The 22756-nt window shown below is 36.1% G+C and overlaps 2 protein-coding genes across 3 annotated transcripts in view; one reads left to right on the forward strand and one right to left on the reverse strand.

Moving 5' to 3' along the window:
- The window catches only part of kif16bb (kinesin family member 16Bb), a 36777-nt gene extending 35697 nt beyond the window's left edge, over positions 1-1080 (reverse strand). Inside the window, exons 1-3 of the mRNA XM_084092337.1 lie at positions 883-1080; positions 436-505; positions 18-119 (exon numbers count right to left, since the gene is read on the reverse strand). Coding sequence (XP_083948463.1) covers positions 18-119; positions 436-505; positions 883-929 — 219 coding nt within the window. The 5' untranslated portion in view covers positions 930-1080. The remainder of the gene's footprint in view (positions 1-17; positions 120-435; positions 506-882) is intronic.
- A 5139-nt stretch (positions 1081-6219) lies between these two features.
- Positions 6220-22756, forward strand: part of tasp1 (taspase, threonine aspartase, 1) — a 36322-nt gene continuing 19785 nt past the window's right edge. The window contains exons 1-9 of one of the 2 annotated variants that reach the window (XM_084093390.1): positions 6231-6394; positions 6747-6940; positions 8154-8221; positions 8929-8997; positions 11259-11379; positions 11936-12020; positions 14043-14122; positions 16926-17017; positions 22557-22586. In XM_084093390.1, coding sequence (XP_083949516.1) covers positions 6817-6940; positions 8154-8221; positions 8929-8997; positions 11259-11379; positions 11936-12020; positions 14043-14122; positions 16926-17017; positions 22557-22586 — 669 coding nt within the window. In that variant the 5' untranslated portion in view covers positions 6231-6394; positions 6747-6816. Of the gene's footprint in view, positions 6395-6746; positions 6941-8153; positions 8222-8928; positions 8998-11258; positions 11380-11935; positions 12021-14042; positions 14123-16925; positions 17018-22556; positions 22587-22756 lie in introns of both variants that reach the window. The other variant, XM_084093391.1, reaches the window with a different exon arrangement.

Here is a 22756-nt window from a genome sequence, read left to right on the forward strand (position 1 = left end):
TGCAGTGGAGTTTGTACCTTTTCTTGGGTCACAAAGTTTGGACTTGTGCTGTTCATTGAATCATAAGAGAAATCATATGAGAAAGACTTCCCTCTCTCTCCAAATGGTTCTCCAGTCTCCTACAAAGCATAAAACACTTGCTGACCTGCTGCAACTAGTGTCAATAAAAGGTGATATTTGGACATTACAATTAATTTTACCTTAATTAGGGCATTTCTAACACATACATTGTGTTGTTTATTTACGCCAAATAGTTTAAATTAATAATAATCACTACAATAGCTAAACCATAATTATAGGCCTAGAGTAGAAGATTTAAAAAATATATTATACATTTTAAACAGGTATAAAAAGTCAAGATTGATTTTTGACACTGGTTAATTTTGTAACCAATGCACATAAACAAACGTGTTAAATATCAACTGAATGAGATACCTTTGAGTTAAGGACAGAGGTTTTATGTCCATTCACATGTATAATGACTTTGGCTGAAAGGTCCTTCTCCCTGAGAGAGGAAGATAAACAGACGGATAGACAAATATGAAAATATTATTGTCAAAACAAACAGCAAACCATGATAAACTGCTACGGACTTGTATGATATCAAATAATAATAAAGTGAGACATGCTCTCTTATGTAAAACAGTTTAGTGAGAGAGATTTATTAAATAGACACATAATAACGTTAGGCTACTTGTACAGTTTTGTCAGACGCGTTTAAGTTAATCGTCTAAAACATAATGATTATTTGCCAGTTGCCATGTTGTGCCACGTAAATCAAATCTGTAGATACCAGACCAACGTTTATAATGTTATCTATTACAGTATGTGTAAGTTACTAGCTTATGTTGATTTTGAGCATTCGGACAGTAGCCTACTAACCTTTGGCTCAAAGGACGGACCCGCACCGCCACACGCACAGACGCCATGGGTCATCGGTGACAGGACACCACGAGTATTATATCATAACTGTAATGTATGCGCTTCCCTAGACACCTAGGCTACCTGTTAGCGCAGGCAGGTAACACCTACTGTAGAGTTCGACTGTACTCATTTCTCTCCACTTCAACAGGTAGGCCTATCTACCAGAGATAAGAAAATAAACTTTAAGCAAAATAGGTTTGTTGCTGGTAAACTAACAAGTTCAGTGAGGGTTTATCTCATGAATATTAATATACTGACAAACGTTAACATCGTTTGGTAACCAATGCCAAATACTTTCTTAATGAATATGAATTGTGTTATGGTGCTAAACGTCCAACGATTGGCTGATGAATTCTGTCACGTCCTTTATAAACCTATCACTGAAACAGGAATGGCTCATGAATATTAAGAGACTTCACAGCGGTGCATGCAGTGCAAAACCGTTGTGAAAAATGTGATGACTTTCAATTCCTTTTTTACATCTGTGTTGGGTAGATAAAAGAAAAGATAATCCCCCAAAAAATACAGAATTTATAATCATTGTAGAACCACTACAATGTGAATTTGCAGCATTTCCGGGTACAATCTAAGAAATTGATTCACCTGTTCACGTCTATGTATGAGTCGTGTATCAGTTTTGTTAGGGTTACAGTTGAATGTTAAGTTAGTGTATCAGTTTTGTTAGGGTTACAGTTGTATGTTAAGTTAATATATTATTGTGAAGTTTGTTTTTAGTTTTTATTATTGAACGACACTTCGATATTATTACCTCTTTTGTTTCAGTGGTTTAAACAGGTGAAGTTCATGTCCTGTAGATGGCAGTCTTTCTCCAGTGATAAGAGGAAGGCACATACTTGCATACACCAGCAAAACCTGAGGTCTAATTGTACTCTAGCTCATTTTTTCTTTACTGTCTATTATATGCATTTACATATCTGCTACAGCACTGTAAATTGCTACATCTAAAAGAACTGGCCCTATAGTTGAACTTACTTTCTATTACTTAGCTATAGCTAAGGTAGCCTACACACACACACACACACACACACACACACACACACACACACACACACACACACACACACACACACACATAATAAAAGACAACATATGACAACTGCAATATCCTCTGTACCAACTACTTGAATGACATTGCAGGAGAGCTACAGGCCTATCTGTTTCACTGTCACACCGCTGCTAACCATTTCTCATTTCATAGATAATAATCTTAATTAATGTTTATGAAAGGTTATAAAAGATCACTCACTAATAAATCATATTTTTGATGGGTGAAGATTCAATAAAAATTGCTTTATAATTTTTTTTGAGTGATGTTGAGGAGCTATGGATGGTTTTGTAGTGATTTGGTAGTTTGTGAGTGTGCCTAAATTGGCAGAGATCAGTGTAGGTCCAATATCTATCCTGTTTTGTATTCGCAACGCATCACATTGACGCAGGCCTTCTGGTTTGTTTGAGAGACAAGGCCATGTTGGGGATGCTTTGTTTATCCTTAGATCTTTCTTTGAGCGATGATTTTTGTTCTACTTTCTTCTCCAATCATCACAGAAGAATAAAATGGAAGGAAGTTGTCAGTCACTGATCACATGGTGCACAGACTCGCCTTCTTCCTAGTGTCAGATGAAGCATTTCCTCTGCTTGTCCCACCACATCAGATCACAGCGGAAAGAGTTCCTCACAGCCACTGAGAGAAGCTCCAGACCATGAAGTACAATCTGCCGATTTAGCAAGGCATGATTCATTTTTGAAAGGTATTATTGCCAAACATTTTTTTACAAAAACTTCAAGAGACAAGTCCGCCAATTGAATTCATGGGGCCCAGGATTGTTTTTATGGATGGTCCCATTCCAGGCCTCTTTCATCACAATTCTCAAGACACATTCCTGATTGTCCTCCCCTGACGGTCCAGAGGTCCTGAGAATAGTCACACAGATATCTGTTCTGGTTATATGAGGAATGTTTGAACACTTCAAGCTGGATGAGAGACTGGAGATTGAGGTCTGGACTAATTCAGTAGTCTATAGAGTTAATAACTGGAGACTTGAGCCAAGTAGTGACACCAATGACTTGAGACACCAATGTCTGATGTCAAATAAAGTTTTTCACACAAGATCCCAGCTAGCGAGAAAGACAATATTGCCAGTCTGTTCATTGTCTCAACTCAAAATGTTTAACCTACGTTCTTTTTCATTCATCTGAAGTTGGAAGCAGAAGACTTGTACCATCTGAACTGAACTGGTAAAGGTTTTGTTTTCATTTTGAGAGTGTAAACATGGTACTATAGTTAAAACTTTAATCTATTAAATCTAATAAGACACTATGCCTTGATTTTTCGATGAAAGCCAAAAAAAACAGCAAACAAAGAAAACAATAAAAAATATCTTAAACTTAATCATGGTAAATTAGGTTGGCAAAAAAGCGTTCAGCTATTCCTTTTTTACTGTATCAAGTGCTGCCAGAACAAACAAGCTTTGTACCATCAACTCACTTGCTCCAAGAAACTTAAAGCGGCTCGTTTTTTTTTTTCATCTCCCTCTCTCTTTCATAAGTTGAACATAATGTTTAAGTCTCCAGCCTTATACTGCACTAATTGAACTAGGGTGTTAGCCAACTCAAATATCATTAAGAGAACAGATGATTAAAAGAAAGTACTTGTTAGCTGGCAAATGTATAACCATCTGGATGCAATATTGGAAGAAAATGTAGAAACCCTTCCCCTTATAATCATTGAGAGTATGTTAATATACGTGTTTCTAAATATTATTTTTATCCAAAAAAAAACAAAAAAACAGTTCTGATACTTTTGCAGAAAGTCTTTGGTAGCCAGATATTGAACATCAGAGAGTGGTGAAATTAAGTGCTATTACTTCAATTGTTTCCAAATGTAAAGGTCAACCTCAACTCATTTAAAAAATTTAGAAATGAATAGAAATGTTAGCACAGTTACTCATGAAATAAATACATGGACATGAAATATTGATTTTGGTTGAATTTATTTTATAATTTTAACTGTATATTATCATATATTATCCATTTGTAGGAAACAAGAGAAGATCAATCTCATGAGAAAACGTAACTATGTTACGAGGTGGCAATTTCGTATGAATTTGTATGGAAATGTGATTATTATAATAAGTGAAGTTCACAATGTAATTTCGGGAGGAGCGAACCCATCTAATCTTTCGATGAACTGCCAGAGCATATAAGCAGCCACTCACCTTGTCCCGCATCAGCTGTTTTGGCATCCCTCCACCTCCCCAACTCCACCAACATTATTTAGTCATCTTGCTACCACTCATCATCCAAGCATTATTAGTAGTCCCACTTGGGGGTATCTAAGCTCGAGTTGAAGCTGCTTCCTGGAGCCCCTCCATTGCGGACAGCAAGCCAAATACGCTTAACCTTATTAGCTTAAAGATTATATGGGCATAGGAACTCGTGAAACATAAGTATGAAGATCCACCCCTAACCCCTAACCCCATCCCTAAACCTAGCCATCAGTGGGGCATAAGCGGATGATACAAAACATACAAATGAGATACAAATTCACACGAATTAGCCACAAATTTGCCAAAACGTAAAATAGTTGTGAGTTGCCATAAGAATATGTTGATTTGAACTACTTTGTACCATTTTAGATGTTATTATTGTGTCAGAGTTACACATTTATTAAGTCTTGGTTTTGTTTCATCACTTGTAAAGCACTGTCATTCTTTAAGTCAGTAAAATTACGTATTTTAGACAATTGTGTTCCCGACAGCCTTGTAAAAGAAGCATAAAGCTGAATGGCAAACAAGTCTATAATGCTGATATATTAAGAACAATCATCCGAGCAAAGACAATTATCTCAGCACCAATAAACGCCAAAGAAACAGCAAGAGTGAAATCCATCACAATACACTACAGAAAGGAAATAATAACAACTGAATACATTTGCTTTAGCTCTGACAAAAGATGTGTGATGTAAGAACTTGATCACAGAACGAATTCTACAATTAAATCTGAACAGAAAGGTGGTAAAAGTCTGGATGATACACTCATATTAATATTGGATATTAGTTTCAATTAATCAGTTAATCAAGCAGCTCTCTCTCTCTATCTCTGTGTGTATTTAAATGGTGTATTTTAGTTGATTTTAGGATGTTAGAAGAGAAGAAACCTACTTATGGATTGATGTGATACCAAATTGTAAAATGGAGATTATAATTAAAGATATAAGATTAGAGTACTGCAATCCACACTTTGAGACGCACTCTTCTAGCCGCAATTTAATGCATCGATTGTGATTTTATCTGTTTAATGAAAGGCTTTTTAATAAGAAACCATATTGAAACCTAATATTGGATGTTGTGCCTCATAGACTGCTGTCCCTTCTCCACAGAGCACCAATGGGAGTAACAACGATAACCTTGAATTAACTTCTTACTGGCATCATTTTTGGATTTTCTTAAAAAAAGTCTGTTTTTCAAACTGTGGAGTCATCCGTAGCCTACTTGACTTCAGTCAGAGGACGTTTATGTAAGCAAATAGTCCCAAGAGGAGTGTTTTCAGTTCCACTGCCAATGCTGGTTTACTTGACATGACAGAAAGAGCATCTGTTTTGAATAAATAACACCAAACTGTGCTCATAAATCCTCACATTAGATATGTGGATGTCCATGTTATCTGTTCTGTGTTCTATTGATCTTTCTTTGCATTCTGATTTGAAACCAGACAATAAGATTTAATCCATTTATGTGCAGAGTTAATATACGGTATGATTTTAGTTGCAGATAAAGTCCATTATTTTGTTTGTGGAATTCCTACTGATCTATTTACATATTTACCATTAATAGATTAGGCACTGTTTTTTAAGACTATAATGGCTTGGGTGACAACTAAAATACAGTGTGAATAATAATGGGAGACATTTTGAGCAGCAACATAAATGTTTGAGATAATTCACTGATTAAACACTCTGTGGCTTCGTAAAAGTAGGCCTAGTACTATTTTCTCTTTAAAGTAGGCCTACGTTTCCTATAGGCTGCTGTATTCCCTAGTTCCACAAGCAGATATAAAATTATGTTATATATTTTTGTTAAACATTATTATACTTATAGTAATTAAAGTAACCTTTACGTTAAACAAATACTCAAAAAAGTTTCATTTTCTGTGTATAAACTGTGTCGTCCTTCTTCCTTGTTCTGTTTGATGCAACGCAGTTGATGACTCTGCCGCAGGGGGGCGCTGCTGTAGTCATACGGTCACATGTGTCACTGAACCAGGAAGTATTTTGGTGTGACGAGAGCACATGCGCCGCTCATCATCACATCACATCACAATCATGCTGCAGACATACAACTACACTCATAATTTAGTGCAATCTGTATGTGTGTGTTATTAGTAGAGACGCTGAACAATGCGTATGACTGTGGCGCTCTTCTGCCGTCATGCACCTGAAGTCTTCATGCGAGTGAGTTTTGCAGTCTTCATTTTTTCATTCTGTTTTGTAGGACTGAAATTAGCAGTAGTTGATGTACTGTATATAAACAGATTCTTAGCTGAGTGAATGTAATATAAATTTGTGAGCAAACAGTAAGTTATTTCGTTTGTGTTCCTCAAGGCATGTTTCTTATATGAAAATTAAAGTAATAGAAAATTTGAAGGGATGCATTAAAGTAGTCAGTGTTGTAATTGTCAATGTGTATATCATTATTACTAACTTAACTTAACTGAATTAGATATAGATATAATGTAATAGCCAATATTATTTTATACATATGTTGAATTCTGAAGGTATGATATCTCACTCTCTTTTCTTTCAGGACTTGAAGAATTGTATTGGAATTCTGAGTGAATGATGGGTCAAAATGCAAGCTGCATTAATTACGGGTCATGGAAAAACTAGAAAACTCAACAGATTGCAAGGAGACTGTGTCTCCACTAAACAATTCAGGGTCTGTACTGAACAGCACCGTCTCCCGTCATGAAGCTATGGGGTTTGTGCTGGTGCATGCAGGTGAATTTGGGTCCCTTTGGGAATTTAGACTGCGCTTCAAGACATTTCTGCATAAACATGCTTCTGCACAAATTTAGATGTTACATGTGCAATGAGTAATTGTGAAGATTCCCTAAAATTGTTAAATTGTCATTATTTTCTCACCCTTATGTCTTTCCAAACTAGTATGTTGTTATTTTTGTCCATGGAACACAAAAGGAAAGGTTTAAAGAAATGTCCATTTAATAACACTTCATAATGGTTAGTCTGTTAAACATCAAAAGGAGCCAAAAAACACTGTATAAGCACAATGAAAGAAGTCAATATGACTGTATTCCACTTCTTCTCAAGACATACAAAAGCCTATCAGGATATTATTTGAAGTTACAACTTACTGATAATTTCCCCTTTTGCTGCTGCTCTCAAATGTCATTCTCCATTCTGCATATTCAAACCTGCATGGCTCTTGAAACAATGGCCGGTGAATGGGATTTGAGAGCTTTGAATAGTATCTGTCGATAGCAGTCTTAAATTTAGTATAGCTTCTGAAGACTTGAAATATAAGGACAATGTGTATGCTACTTTTTGTGTTTTTTGTCTTTTCGACAACTTGACAGATGGAAAACAATGGAAAAAATAACAAATTGTTTTGGATAGGCATGAAGGTGACTAAATAAGGGCATTAAACTTTGTTGGCAAACGGTTTCTTTAAAGAGATAGTTCACCCAAAAATGAAAAGTTTGTCATTTACTCACCCTCGTGTTGTTTCAAACCTGTATGAGTTTCTTTCTTCTGTTGAACACAAAAGAAGATATTTTAAAGAATGCTGGTAAGTAACCATACAGTTGTCTGTAGCCATTGACTTCCATAGTATTTTTTTTTTTTTTCCTACTATGGAAGTCAATAGGGCCCATCAACTGTTTGATTACCAACATTCATTAAAATATCATCTTTTGTGTTCAACAGAAGAAAGAATCTCATACAGGTTTGGAACAACATGAGGGTGAGTAAATGATGACACAATTAACATTTTTGGGTGAACTATCCCTTTAATGTTTAGGATCATATAGACTTTTCATGTATGAGACTTACTTTATTCTCAAGACTTCTAAAAAAATAAAATAAAATCTCATATGACAATCAATGTCATATAAGCAACTACAAACTGTTAACAGCTGAAGAACCTCACTTGTAAGAAATGTCTGTCTTATTTTTGATGATTTTATCTCCACAGGGGCAGGGTATCATTCAGAATCCAAAGCCAAGGAATACAAACATGTGTGCAAGAGAGCTTGCCAGAGAGTGAGTTGCATGTGATTCTTTATTCAAAACTTGATGCCGTGATGTACTTCTGCATTTCTGCTGTGCCCTGAAACCTTTGGATTGCTCTGCCAGAGGTCACGTCAACAAGATGTCAGTTCAGTGATATTGTCAACTTTCATTCCCAGCTCAGTTTGCATGATTTCTGATACGTATTGTGTAACATTTTTAACACAAAGATGAATTCCTTCTTGCTTACGCAAAATGTTATTACATTGTCAATATACAAAATCTAAGATATGCTGACAAAACTGTAATAGATGTTTTATCAGCGAACAGTAATGCATAGGTTGGCAAGTTGCAATGCAATGCTTTTCCCTGTCTAGAGTGCCGTGTAAAGGATGAAAAGAAGGGATCAGGCTTGAGTAAAACACCTGTGCCAGGGAATTTGAGTTATGTGTTGATAACATGACACCAGCAGCGACCCGCGAACTGCTGCCCGGCTTAATATACCATTCCACGCTCTCTGCTTGAAGCTTGTCAAGTGGAAAACACTGCAGCTTTATTTGCTTTTTAAGCTCTTGGTATTGGATTATCACATTTTTAATGTTTTGTCTAGATTATTTCAGTGTGATCTTTTCTGCTTAAAGCTCTAGAATCCCGAAGTAGAGCAGAACACTCACTGAGTTGGTTTTAGGCACTGGCAGACATTAGGTTGCTGTCATCAGTTGTGATTTAATGTGTTTCAGGCTGTGGACAGGCTCAGAGCTGGAGGATTGGCACTGGAGGCAGTGACAGCAGCTCTAATAGAGCTAGAGGTGATAGTGGATCACAACAACTCACAAAGAAAATGGATAGAAAATATATAGTAAACATTTCAGATATTAATGGGATGGCAAGCGAGTCAAATTCAACTATATATATATATATATATATATATATATATATATATATATATATATATATATATATATATATATATATATATATATATGAACTAGCTTTTATTTGTACAATTTCAGTTTTCATTTACATTTTAGCTTTTAGCTTTTGTAATTATTACTCATTTTAAAAAAATATTTCTTTATAGCTTTAATTTATTTTCGTTTTAGTAGTTTTAGTTCTAATTCCAGTTAGTTGCCAAGCCAGCATTTCTAATTTATTTAAGTATCTAATTATATATTTTATTTCAGCTTTATTTCAATGACCTAAAGCATTTTTTAGTTTTTGTTTACAATAACACTGAAGGGATACTGTTGTTTAAAAAAAATGCCAATTGTTTAGCTGAATAAATATCTTTCCAAAAAGCTTTCAGTATATATATATATAAAAAAAAAACTATAAAAATGTTTTAAAAGTGTGAATTGTAAAAATGACTTGGGATCTATTACCTTTATACAATGCATGCCATTGTAAAGACTGCAAGTGTATCCTCATAGTCTCGTAGCCATCTGCGTAAAATTCAATATTCCGTCTACCGTGACTAAGGTCTGTGACAGACAGAAAGTCTACACACATTTTCACAAATTTCTTTAGTGTTTTTTGGCACTAACATGCCATTAGTTGACATGTCAGACCACTCAAACAGGGCAGTGCTTTGAAAGTGCCACTGCGTTTTCAGGGACAGCAACCTATGAATGACTTGCTTATAGTTGTGTCTGCATATTAAGCTGGGATAGGAAAACATAACATTTAGCATAAACAATTTTAAAACTAAAATGTGACAAATTTAGGGATTTTTTTGTGTATTGTTTCCAGTGGTGGACGAAGTACACAAATCAAGTACTTGAGTAAAGTACAGATATTCTAATAAAATATTACTCCAGCAAAAGTATTAAGTACTCCTTTTCAATTTTACTTGAGTAAAAGTACTTGATTTTTAATATACTGGAGTAATGTACTTACTTTAAAAGTAAAAAGTACTGACTGGTGAATGCCAGCTCAGTCTGACATTATTATGAGTTATTATGAATTGTTATAAAGTATCCAGCACTACTCAATAAGGTCAATATTATGTAGAAAATATGTATTGGTCTGCAAATAAAAAAACAAACATTTTATTTTATTACCAAAACTTGTCATACACTGATAACTATTCTGATAATTACTTAAAGCATTAGTTCACTTTAAAATGAAAATTAGCCCATGATTTACTCACCCTCAAGCCATCCTAGGTGTATATGACTTTCTTCTTTCAGACGCATACAATCAGAGTTATATTAAAAAATATCCTGGCTCTTCCAAGTTTTATAATGGCAGTGGATGGCAACCAACAGATTGAAGCTCAAAAACGTGCATCCATCCATCATAAACAAACTCCAAACGGCTCCTGTGGGTTAATAAAGGCCTTCTGAAGCAAAACGTAAGAAAAAAAGTTTTTTGTGTAAGAAAAATATTCATATTTAATGAATACACTTATGAATACAAAGTAAAATTCTCATATGTTCGTTTGGCCGGAAGCTAGTTATTATACTTTATGAAGTTTTAAATATAATTTTTTTTTTTTTTTACACAAACTCATTGTTTTGCTTCAGAAGGCCTTTATTAACCCCCTGAAGCCGTCTGTTGGTTGCCATCCACTGCCATTATAAAACTTGGAAGAGCCAGGATATTTTTTAATATAACTCTGATTGTATGCGTCTGAAAGAAGAAAATCATATACACCTAGAATAGCTTGAGGGTGAGTAAATCATGGGCTAATTTTCATTTGAAAGTGAACTACTTTTTTAACCAGGAGCCATCTTAAGAAGTCATATGATTTATATGGACCACATGGTCAACCTAACTGGAGGGTTAACAACCAATTTTTTTTTTAACAGAATTATACATGAAATGAACTTCACTTCAAAATAGCGAGGTCGACATGTTTTCGTGACATGTAGCGTATTAAAAAGTACTATATTATGCATAGGAATGTAGCATAATGGAAGTAAAAGTTTCCCTAAATAAAAATACTCAGATAAACTACAGATATTTAATAAATGTAAAGTAGAAATACTTTGTTACTGTCCACCACTGCTTGTTTCTTATTATTTTAGAAGAGAAAGAAATTAACTTTGAGTTTGATGTTTATTTTTAGGACTCCCCGTTCACCAATGCGGGCACCGGTTCCAACCTGAACCTCTCGGGTGAAATTGAGTGTGATGCCAGCATCATGGATGGGAAGTCCTTAAACTATGGAGCTGTTGGAGCCTTGAGTGGTGGGTGCTGGTTTGAGCTTTTTGTCATGTGATTAAAGGTGCTATTTGAATTTCAATCAAATCAAATAAAGGCCAACTTGCAACCTCTTCAGCCCTTTATAGGAAAGTGGCTAATTGCATTTTGTGCGTGCAAGAATGCTAAAATGCAAGACTAAAATGTTTTTTTCATTTGTTTATTTAGAAAATAAATGTAAATGTTATACATAATTATACATATACGCTACTACTTTTCACTCAAAACTAATGGATGCACAAAACAGGACCGATTTGACCTCATCAACCTGTTGCCATGTTGGTTAAAATTAGAAAAACTTGATTTGACATGCAGTGTCTTGAAATATTCTGCTAATCCACATACGATATAAAGGAAGTTTATTTAGTTCAACACTGATATTAGTGAAACATGTGGTGTTATTTTTCTTCTTTTTTTGGGGGGTGCAATGAACTCCAAAAAATTCTTCAACAAAAGTGCTTGAGGAAGCCAAATGCAGGTTTCATCTATCATATTTAAAGCTATCTTGAGCAAAAGTGATACTAATGCTGCTCTTTCTATCAGGAATCAAGAACCCAGTGCTGGTAGCCAGAAGATTATTAAGTGAAACTCAGAAGGGGAAGCTATCAGCTGGCAGGATCCCTCCCTGGTGAGCCAAGCTCTCTGATGTTGGCTTTCTGGCTATCAAATTAGACACATACACAGACTGACATACTTCATTGATGCTTCAGGGAAAATATTTTAGTGTAAAACAGCAGCATTTCAATCGCAGTATGCACAGAATATACAAACAAGTACTAACTTTGAGCAAGACAAAACATGCTTGGACTAAATGCATTTATCTTGTTGTGACAAATATAGTGTATTTTCTTAGCTATAGGAAATAGGTGCCAGTCATAGATTAAGACATAAGCCGCTTTCCGACCGGAGGAACCTTTTCACAGTTCCTAGAACTATTGGCTAAAGTACCCGGATGTCGGCGTGTTCGCACCGCAGGAACTAGGAACGATTTTAGTTCTAGGAACTCCATTTGTAGGAACTAATTTGGGTCCTACTTCAGAGTAGGGTCTAAACCAGCACTATAGGAACTACCCGTGACGTTAGTGTACGCTGATTGACCGAACGCACGCAGAACACCAGCACCCGCCATTTTTAAAACAGCTATAATGTAAACACACAGATTATAGCCTATATATTTACTCCAGAAACTAACTATACAAACATGGAAAACAGTGATAGATGGGTCTCTAAACCTTTATGCTGAAGAGAAAATCCAACGCAACTTTGAGGGGACCAAGCCAAACATGATTATGTTTATCTGCCCAGCTAGCAACACTGGACATCAACCACACGGCATAGGCTAATAACCTTTTTTCATATACTGTCTACTTTCTATAACAGTTCTATCTAATAAGATATTAAACAGTACTGTTAGACAGATTGCTAACTAATAAACACAGAGAATGCGAGCATTTTGAGCAGTTTGCTCTGGCGTTCTCAGTGCCGCCAAAATAAAGGTCCGTCGCGCAGTCAAAATAAAAGTCACCGTGCTTGCGTCACTCCCTTACCCCTCCTACCAGTTCCTATGGCCACTTGGCCAGTGCGAACGCAAACAGCAAAACCGAGTTTGGGGGAGAGTAGTTCTTAGAACTGTTTAGAAGTGGACAGTTCCTAGAACTAAGTTCCTATAACTACTTGGTCGGAAAGTGGCTATTTTCTGTAGATCGCAGTGGCCCCAAAAAGTATTTACTTGTGCCAGATTATCACACTAAGTATCACACTAAGTTGCGTTTATTTTAAGATAACACAAAAACACTTTTCAAACAAACATTTTCATATTGGCTAGGTTTTAAATTATAATACCATACATACACTACCATTCAAAAGTTTGGGTTTGGTAAGATGATTTTAATGTTTTTGAAAGAAGTCTGCATCAAAAATACAATAAAACAGTAAAATGTAAATAATTTAATTCTGTTTTAATAATAATAATAACAACTGATCTGACAGTTGTGCACAATTTGTTTTCAGGATTCTTTGATGAATAGAAAGTTTAAAAGAACAGCATTTATCTGAAATATAATGTTTTGTAACATTGTACACTACCATTCAAAAGTTTTGGATCAGTAAGATTTTTTTGGGGGGGGAATTAAAAAATATATTATTCAGCAAGGATGCATTAAATTGATCAAAAGTGACAGTAAAGACATTTATATATGTTACAAAAGCTTTCTTTTTCAGATAAATGCTGTTCTTTTGAACTTTCTATTCATCAAAGAATCCTGGAAAAAAAAAGTACACAACTGTTTTCAACATTGATAATAATAATAAACGTTCTTGTACAATACATTTATTGAGCACCAAATCAGCATATTAGAATGATTTCTGAAGGATCATGTGACTGGACTAATGATGCTGAAAATTCAGCTTTGCCATCAATGGAATAAATTGCATTTTAAGATATATTCAAACAGAAAAGTTATTTTAAATTGTAAAAATATTTCACAATATTATTGTTTTTGCTGTATTTTGGATCAAATAAATGCAGCCGATCCAACTTATCTTTTGCCGAGTTCAAAACCAAAACAGGAAACCTCCAGTATAGAAGTAGAATGTTTTGTAGTGTGATGAAATTGCTCCTTTTATGTAAATCACATCTCTACTTTGTCAGTTTTTTAGTGGGCAAAGGAGCAGAACAGTGGGCCATCAGCCATGGGATCCCAGCATGCTCTACAGAGAAGATGACCACCAGTGAGTGTCAGACCACCCACACTCTTCTTTCAGCTGCTTTGACTGCAGTCTTTTTATTAGATTTGTATGTATTAATAATACAGATCAGGACGCGTCTTTGGTTTACTGAATATTGTGAACAACTTAATCACTCTTATTGGTGAAAGAAGCTAAAAAGTAAATGTAGAAATTGGAAAGTGAGTTTAAATACCATTATTTTCCATAATTAAGGGAAAACAGGAGGTAAAGGTATATTTTCAGTAAAGAAGCACAGTAGAGGCTGTTTTTAAATGAATTGAAAGGTCTTGTGTAAGCAACAAGATTCCCTCCGCTCTCTTTGGATCTGTAAGGTGTGACTGGCATCCAGATAACTTTAATAAAAGTGTTTGCGGTTTTATTCTCTCATAATGCAGTGAGGTTTTGTTTGAGGCCTGCGGTGGAGTTTTAACCTGTTACACAACACTTTCACAATGACTACTATTTGTGCTTTCTCTTTTGCTGTAACCAGTATTGTTCTCAATAATTAATTATATTAATATATTATTATACAAGAAATTTGTTTATACCATGGAGTTTGTTTTTTTATGCTAGTGAGACATTTGCTAGTGTGTGAGACTTTCTGCTAGTTTCACATAATGCTAAAAATGAAAGCGAAGGGTGCTTGACATCGCTAGTTTTATACAAATGCCAACTATAAAATAAAATGTTATTGTTGTAATGTATTTCCAGATATTGACTGAAACTTATGATTTCTGCAGGAGGACAGTAGTTACGTAGAACAGAATCTTCTAATTATCGGCCGTTGAATCTGTTAAATCTGATTCTGTTGCATAGAACTGAATAATATTGATATTTAATCATAAAATATTTTCTGTCCAATTTTAGTTTTACTTTCAATAAAAGTGTGGTTATTTTATTTTATTGGCTTGTATTTTTTAAGTCCAGTATAATTAAAATGATTGAATTTCATCAAGGTCAATTATACAAAAAAAAAAAAAGCTAATTGAAAATAAAAAATATATATAATTTTTAAAAAGCTTTTTTGGTTTTCGGCCAAGTGCATCCCGAAATTTTCGGTTTCAGTCCAGAATTTTCATTTCGGTTCATTAGGTGTGATTTTAAATTACCTTTGAAGTCGCAGAACTGTATTGATATTCCTGAAACATTCTGTTTGAGTTTTTCTAAACCCCTAAAACTTTTACACTTCTGCATTTCAGCCCGGAACTTTTAATTGTATACTATCTATTTTGGTTTTGTTTTGTTTTCATTTTATACTTATACTTAAAGTATAAGAATAAAGTTTAAAAGTTTACCATTGACGTAATTGTTCAGTATACAGTTGTTACTGGCAGCAATAATGTAATCGTAAAATTTGCATGCTCACATGCTTTTAGTCTTCTTTCAGACTCTAGTTTGGATGCTGAATTGTGATTGTTTATATTCATTGTATATTTATACCATGGTCTGGGTGAATACTCGATTCTGATTGGCTGCAGGGTGTCCATTAAAAAGTGATAGAGGACACCTAGTAAAGGAGTTCTGGTGAAACTGACTGTTTACCGTTCGAAATTAATAAATAAATGTGCTGGCTACATCAGCTGTGAGAAACCATAGCAACAGGGAGTAAACTGAAGGGTTGTACGAGCTGAGCGGACTATAAATATCTCCGGTTGCTAAATAAACCGTCAGGCGTAACCAGGGAAACTAAGTTATTGTTTGTAAAAACTTTAGATTTCGATTGTAAAACTAATTAAAATATAAACTAATGTTTTAAAAATGTGTTATTTGGCAAGTGACCATGGTATAAGCGGGTTAATGCCCTTCAAGGTGTCCATTGTCAGGTATTAATGGACTTCGGCGGAGCTGTGCATCGGACGGTTCACGCCTCGCCGTCGTCCATTAATGTAATACCTGACAATGGACACCTCGTCGGGCATTAACCCTTACTTAACCATTTAGCTACATGTTGATTATTGAGTGAAACCGACCGCAAACACCTTCCACTGAAGTGGCTCTGATGCAGCATTTTATTTTAGCAGTGCCTTGAACACATTTCTTTCAGGGAATCCAGTTCTTATATTGTCCTTTAACTGAATTCCCACAGGTTACCGTTTTAATGAAGTATACTGTATGTGGAATCTGTTATATGTTGATTTTTTTACCAAAACCACAACAATCCCTCAGTTGTAAGTCTTGACAGTTGCATGTAATAATTTCATTGAATTGAATTGGCAAGACCACATGTGATCTCATCTGTTGGAGTATTTTTAAGCCATTGACTCAGTGTTATTTTTACCAGCCCTAATTGCATTCCATCCAATTCTGCAAAATGACTTAATTGTGCCCATTTCATTGATTCATTTTCTTTGATTAAGAGATTTTCACAGGAGTGGAATGCAGTATTTGGTAAACAATGGCTTCTATACTTTAATAGAGGGCCCCATGCCGACTCCCAGTGTGTGTCAGACAGCGATAGAGTGTGTGTTGTCAGTGTTGGAAATGATCTGATGCCAAAAGCATGACCTCATTCCAACACATGTCCCATTATTTAGGGAGACTTTGAGGGCTTCAACCACATTTCCACCAATAGACTGATTTATTGTGAGAGTAAAGGCTCCCCCGCCAAACACACACCCTTGCTGCAATATATAATCATGAATAATAATACTAATAATCTAAGCAATAAGGCCACAGGAGCAAACCATTTGTCAGCATTTCGTAGGTCTCATGACTCATAACACAGACAAAGTTTTTTTGGATTGGAAGTCAAAGCAGTGGAGTAAAATCTGTTATTGACTGTCATGCCTTTTTCAACACTCAACAGAGTTCAGTTTGTCAGGCTACAAGAGGAACAAGAGGAAGATGGAGCTGGCAGAGCAGGTTGAGACAAAGAAGAGAAGACAATCGTGTGGACACGTGAGTGAACGTGCAAAATGATTGAGTCACTTCTCTCATTTTTGTGCTCATGTTATACATACAATGACATCCCTTCCAACCAGGGTCTAAAATTTATACATGCTCAACACCAAACTATTTATAAAATTAATAATAATAAATAATGATACAGTTGTAATCTAAATGATTCAACCCCCATTGCAAATCAGTTTTATTGGCAAAATTTACAGACTTTTGGCTGTTTGCAATGAACAAATAAAAAAAAGTAATTAAAATAGCTCAACACAACAAATGTTTCAAGTGGTTTCCCCAAATTCAACTGAAAATGCAAATTGAATGACTTCCACAGTCTCAAAATTATTCAACCCCCTGAATAGAATCCCTCACAACAGCACAAATCTGCAAAATAGGTGTTGTCTCAAGCACACCTGATGCAACTAATGAAGGGCTTCATTAGTTGCACCAGGTTTACTTGAGCTAGAACACATGAAATATTTGAACTGGCTAGGTTTGTTGAGTGTCGCGTTTGACTGCATGTTAGAAATATGCCACAAGTCAAAAGAATGGTCCAAAAAGTTGAGAAGACATCTTCACTCTTCACAAACAATGAACAGGATACAAAAAGATACCAAAGGCACTAAATGTTCATAGAGACACCATTTGAAAGCATAGTTTGCAAGTTCAAAGTTACCCATTTGAAAGCATAGTTTGAAATTTGAAAGTTCAAAGTTAAAGGAACGGTGGTTACACTACCTGGACGGGGCGGAAAAATGAAGCTATCAACGGCTGCAACCAGATTTTTGAGAAGGCAGGTTCAGAAAAACCCTTGAGTGACTGCAAGACTTGGTGGCAACAGGCACTGAGGTTTCAGCTTGCACAGTAAGGCACATACTAAACGCATGCTGTTTCCATGCCAGAACTCCAAGACGTACTCCACTACTGACCCAAAATCACAAGAAAAGTGCTCAAAATCATATAAATAAGCCACAGAAGTTTTGGGATTCTGTTCTATGGAGCGATGAAACAAAACTGGAACTCAGCCCTACAGATCAGTGGTATTTCTGGAGGAGGAAGAATAAATCATGCTGAAAAGAACACTGTCTACAGTTAAGCATGTTGGTGACTCGGTAATGCTCTGGGGCTGCTTTGCATCCTCTGGCACTGGAAACCTGCAGTATGTGGAAGGCAAGATGGATTCATTTTTGTATATCAGGAAATCCTAGGAGAAAACGTTGTGCCGACAGTGAGGAAGCTAAAGCTTGGGTGTCGTTGGACTTTCCAACAGGACAAGGATCCCAAGCATACCTCAAATTCCACCAAGTCTTGGTTGCAGAAGAAGTCCTGGAAGATTCTACAGTGGCCATCCCAGTCACCTGAATTGAACCCCATAGAAAATCACTGGTGGGAATTTGAAGGCGGCTGTTGCAACAGCATGCAAGCCCAACAATATTACTGAACAGGAGGCCATTGCTCATGAGTAACGGGCTAAGATTCCTTAGAAACGCTGCCGGAAGCTGGTGTCTGGTTATACATCTCGTTTGCAGCAGGTCATAACAGCAAAATGATGTTCTACTAAGTACTAAAGATGCATGCCATGAAGGGGTTGAATAATTTTGAGACTGCAAAAGTCTTTAAAAGTTACATTTTCAGTTGAATTTGGGGAAACCACTTGACATATTTGTCGTGTTGAGCTATTTCAATTACTTTTGTTTGATTTGTTCATTGCAAACAGTTGAAAGTCTGTAAAAGTTGCCAATGAACCTGATTAGCAATGGGGGTTGAATAATTTTGATAATAATTCAACTGTAAATAATATAATCATAATTATATTATTATTAACCAAAATATATTATACCTTTTAATTATCAATATATTTATTTTAATTATTATATTAACAAGTAAATGCTATAATATTCATTGTTGCTATTATTATTACAGTGAGGAAAATAAGTATTTGAACACCCTGCTATTTTGCAAGTTCTCCCACTTGGAAATCATGGAGGGGTCTGAAATTGTCATCGTAGGTGCATGTCCACTGTGAGACATAATCTAAAAAAAAAAATCCAGAAATCACAATATATGATTTTTTAACTATTTATTTGTATGATACAGCTGCAAATAAGTATTTGAACACCTGTATATCAGCTAGAATTCTGACCCTCAAAGACCTGTTAGTCTGCCTTTAAAATGTCCACCTCCACTCCATTTATTATCCTAAATTAGATGCACCTGTTTGAGGTCATTAGCTGCATAAAGACACCTGTCCACCCCATACAATCAGTAAGAATCCAACTACTAACATGGCCAAGACCAAAGAGCTGTCCAAAGACACTAGAGACAAAATTGTACACCTCCACAAGGCTGGAAAGGGCTACGGGGAAATTGCCAAGCAGCTTGGTGAAAAAAGGTCCACTGTTGGAGCAATCATTAGAAAATGGAAGAAGCTAAACATGACTGTCAATCTCCCTCGGACTGGGGCTCCATGCAAGATCTCACCTCGTGGGGTCTCAATGATCCTAAGAAAGGTGAGAAATCAGCCCAGAACTACACGGGAGGAGCTGGTCAATGACCTGAAAAGAGCTGGGACCACCGTTTCCAAGGTTACTGTTGGTAATACACTAAGACGTCATGGTTTGAAATCATGCATGGCACGGAAGGTTCCCCTGCTTAAACCAGCACATGTCAAGGCCCGTCTTAAGTTTGCCAATGACCATTTGGATGATCCAGAGGAGTCATGGGAGAAAGTCATGTGGTCAGATGAGACCAAAATAGAACTTTTTGGTCATAATTCCACTAAACGTGTTTGGAGGAAGAAGAATGATGAATACCATCCCAAGAACACCATCCCTACTGTGAAGCATGGGGGTGGTAGCATCATGCTTTGGGGGTGTTTTTCTGCACATGGGACAGGGTGACTGCACTGTATTAAGGAGAGGATGACCGGGGCCATGTATTGCGATATTTTGGGGAACAACCTCCTTCCCTCAGTTAGAGCATTGAAGATGGGTCGAGGCTGGGTCTTCCAACATGACAATGACCCGAAGCACACAGCCAGGATAACCAAGGAGTGGCTCTGTAAGAAGCATATCAAGGTTCTGGCGTGGCCTAGCCAGTCTCCAGACCTAAACCCAATAGAGAATCTTTGGAGGGAGCTCAAACTCCGTGTTTCTCAGAGACAGCCCAGAAACCTGACTGATCTAGAGAAGATCTGTGTGGAGGAGTGGGCCAAAATCCCTCCTGCAGTGTGTGCAAACCTGGTGAAAAACTACAGGAAACGTTTGACCTCTGTAATTGCAAACAAAGGCTACTGTACCAAATATTAACATTGATTTTCTCAGGTGTTCAAATACTTATTTGCAGCTGTATCATACAAATAAATAGTTAAAAAAATCATACATTGTGATTTCTGGATTTTTTTTTTTTAGATTATGTCTCTCACAGTGGACATGCACCTACGATGACAATTTCAGACCCCTCCATGATTTCTAAGTGGGAGAACTTGCAAAATAGCAGGGTGTTCAAATACTTATTTTCCTCACTGTATATAAAAAATGTTATTATTTATATAGTATGTTAATTTAATAATTAGATGTACCTGGAATAAATAATGCAATTGTCATATGGACAAAAAGATTAATTTTGGACCCTGAGTTTAACAGTGATTTTAAATCAGGTAACATTCTTCTCTTCACACTGAATGCAAAACCTCTGCATGACATGAATCAATCACGTCCATATTTTGTATTTAATGTACTGTTATGTGGAGAGGACCAATGACATTTAAGTATGGGCCAATAGAGAAGAAACCCAGCCTTCAGAATTAGAAACCAAGCTGCCGTCAAAATGTCATGTCCTTTGTCGGTCTGGATCAGACTGGATTTTAGGAGTTTCTTTTTTTGAGATTTTTTTAATAAAAGGGAACACTTTAACATTCAGGATATGCTCTTGATTTTTGACATATGCGCTCTTTAAACTCTGATTAAAAAAAGACTGAACTAAATATGCAAGTTTCTCCTATAAATGCTCCATGATCTATAGGTTTCCACCCTCCCATTCAGTGCAACACATTTAATTAGGCCTAAACACAGTGCAGCGGATGCATTTGCTCTGACATTATTACTCGACTGATAACAGGATCTGCATCTGTTCAGTCCTCTAATTCAAAACCACCACATATACCCAGAGGAGGAAACCCATTGGGTAATGACTACCTTAAAGGGGGGTGTGGAGACCTCAATTACTCACAATCACAGGAAACACACATACGGATACTTACTGCACTGCTGACATGGCACTGCACACAAGGAATTTAACTTGGGTGACAGTTCTCTGATGCTCTTTTGTGGCTTCTTGTCACTGACCTGAAAAGCATTAGTTCACCAGGTAGACATGAAAATGTTCACTTCTTTTTACCCATTTACGTCAGAGCAGTTTCAAATGCATGATTTATTTTGTGGACCATTTAGGCCTTATTTTTAAGGAACAAAAATCATTCAATTTATGTGTTTGTGATTGAGGCCTATGAGACATTCGTGCTTCAGCACCACCCTGGCGCCCAATTTCCCACGCCAACATCTTGAAGTTATTTCACCGAATTATTTCCCGTAATGTGCTTGAACATGTTAGCATCTTTCCTACTTTTTGGGTGAATTTTCAAGGAAGTGATTTGACAGGTACACATGGAATGCAGGTGTCGAGGGAAAATGGCTTCCAGCACAGATTCATCCGTGATGTGACGCTTGTGTGGTCCCAATGAGAAAGCGAAACGTGGGTCACTCCTGGGTCATTAGTTGCAAATTACAGTGTCTGAATGTGGGCGAAATGTTATTTGACAGGAAAGACAAATACGTCGCAGTCTAACTTGGTTCGGTATATGTGGTATTTGTGTTCGGAGTTCGAACCTTGTACGGTTTGTTTTAAAGATAGCATCAGTTTGAAGTGAGTGATCGCTGTTGGCTCTTTCTGCATGAATGAACTGTGCCTCTGGGATGCCACATGGTCTTTCTTCAGTTCAGTTCAGTTCAGTTAAAACTTTTCTCCAAAGCTATGCATTAAATGGTCATTAAGATAACAACACATCTCCCAGTCTCCTCTCAAGTGGCCTGTGGTTTATTTGATTTTATAAGTGCCATATTTATTGTTTTACTGGGGATGTAATGCATTTGTATGGCATGGATGGCCTGGGGTCTAGGGGTTCTCGCTCAATTTTAATGCATACTTCTCAGAATTAAGATGTTTCTGTAACTTCTTTTATGTGAGTGAGTGGGTGCACTTGTGCTTTATAGAAATATGACTTTAGAATTGAAGGTTTCCCACAGTTGTTTAGGGATATTAGGGAATATTAGGGAATCTTATTTTGTTTTATATCATTACAGTTTTCAAGTATCTAAGTGTCTGAATTAAGTGAGGTCTTAATTTAAATACTGTAAAAAATAAGAATTGGTAAACAATCAACAATATGGTTTTAAAATATATCACTTCGAAAAAGGTAACTTATGTAAAATTCATTGGTCAAAAAGTATTAAAAACCATGACAATTTTTTTTTTTTTTTTTTTACAGAAAAAGATTGGAAACATTAAGTTGATTGAAGTAAGTTGATTGATTAAATATTTTTACCGACTTGCTTTTATGACACCGATTAAGACATAAAGGTTATACAAACAGCTACCCATTAAGGAGAGAAAAATTGATGCTCCTCTTTGGAAAGTTCTGTGAGAGCAGATGTTGTTCTGAAGCTGATTCTGTCAGATTTATCGCTG

Source organism: Abramis brama, assembly GCF_963993115.1.
Source record: "Abramis brama genome assembly, chromosome: 19".
Classification (NCBI taxonomy): domain Eukaryota; kingdom Metazoa; phylum Chordata; class Actinopteri; order Cypriniformes; family Leuciscidae; genus Abramis; species Abramis brama.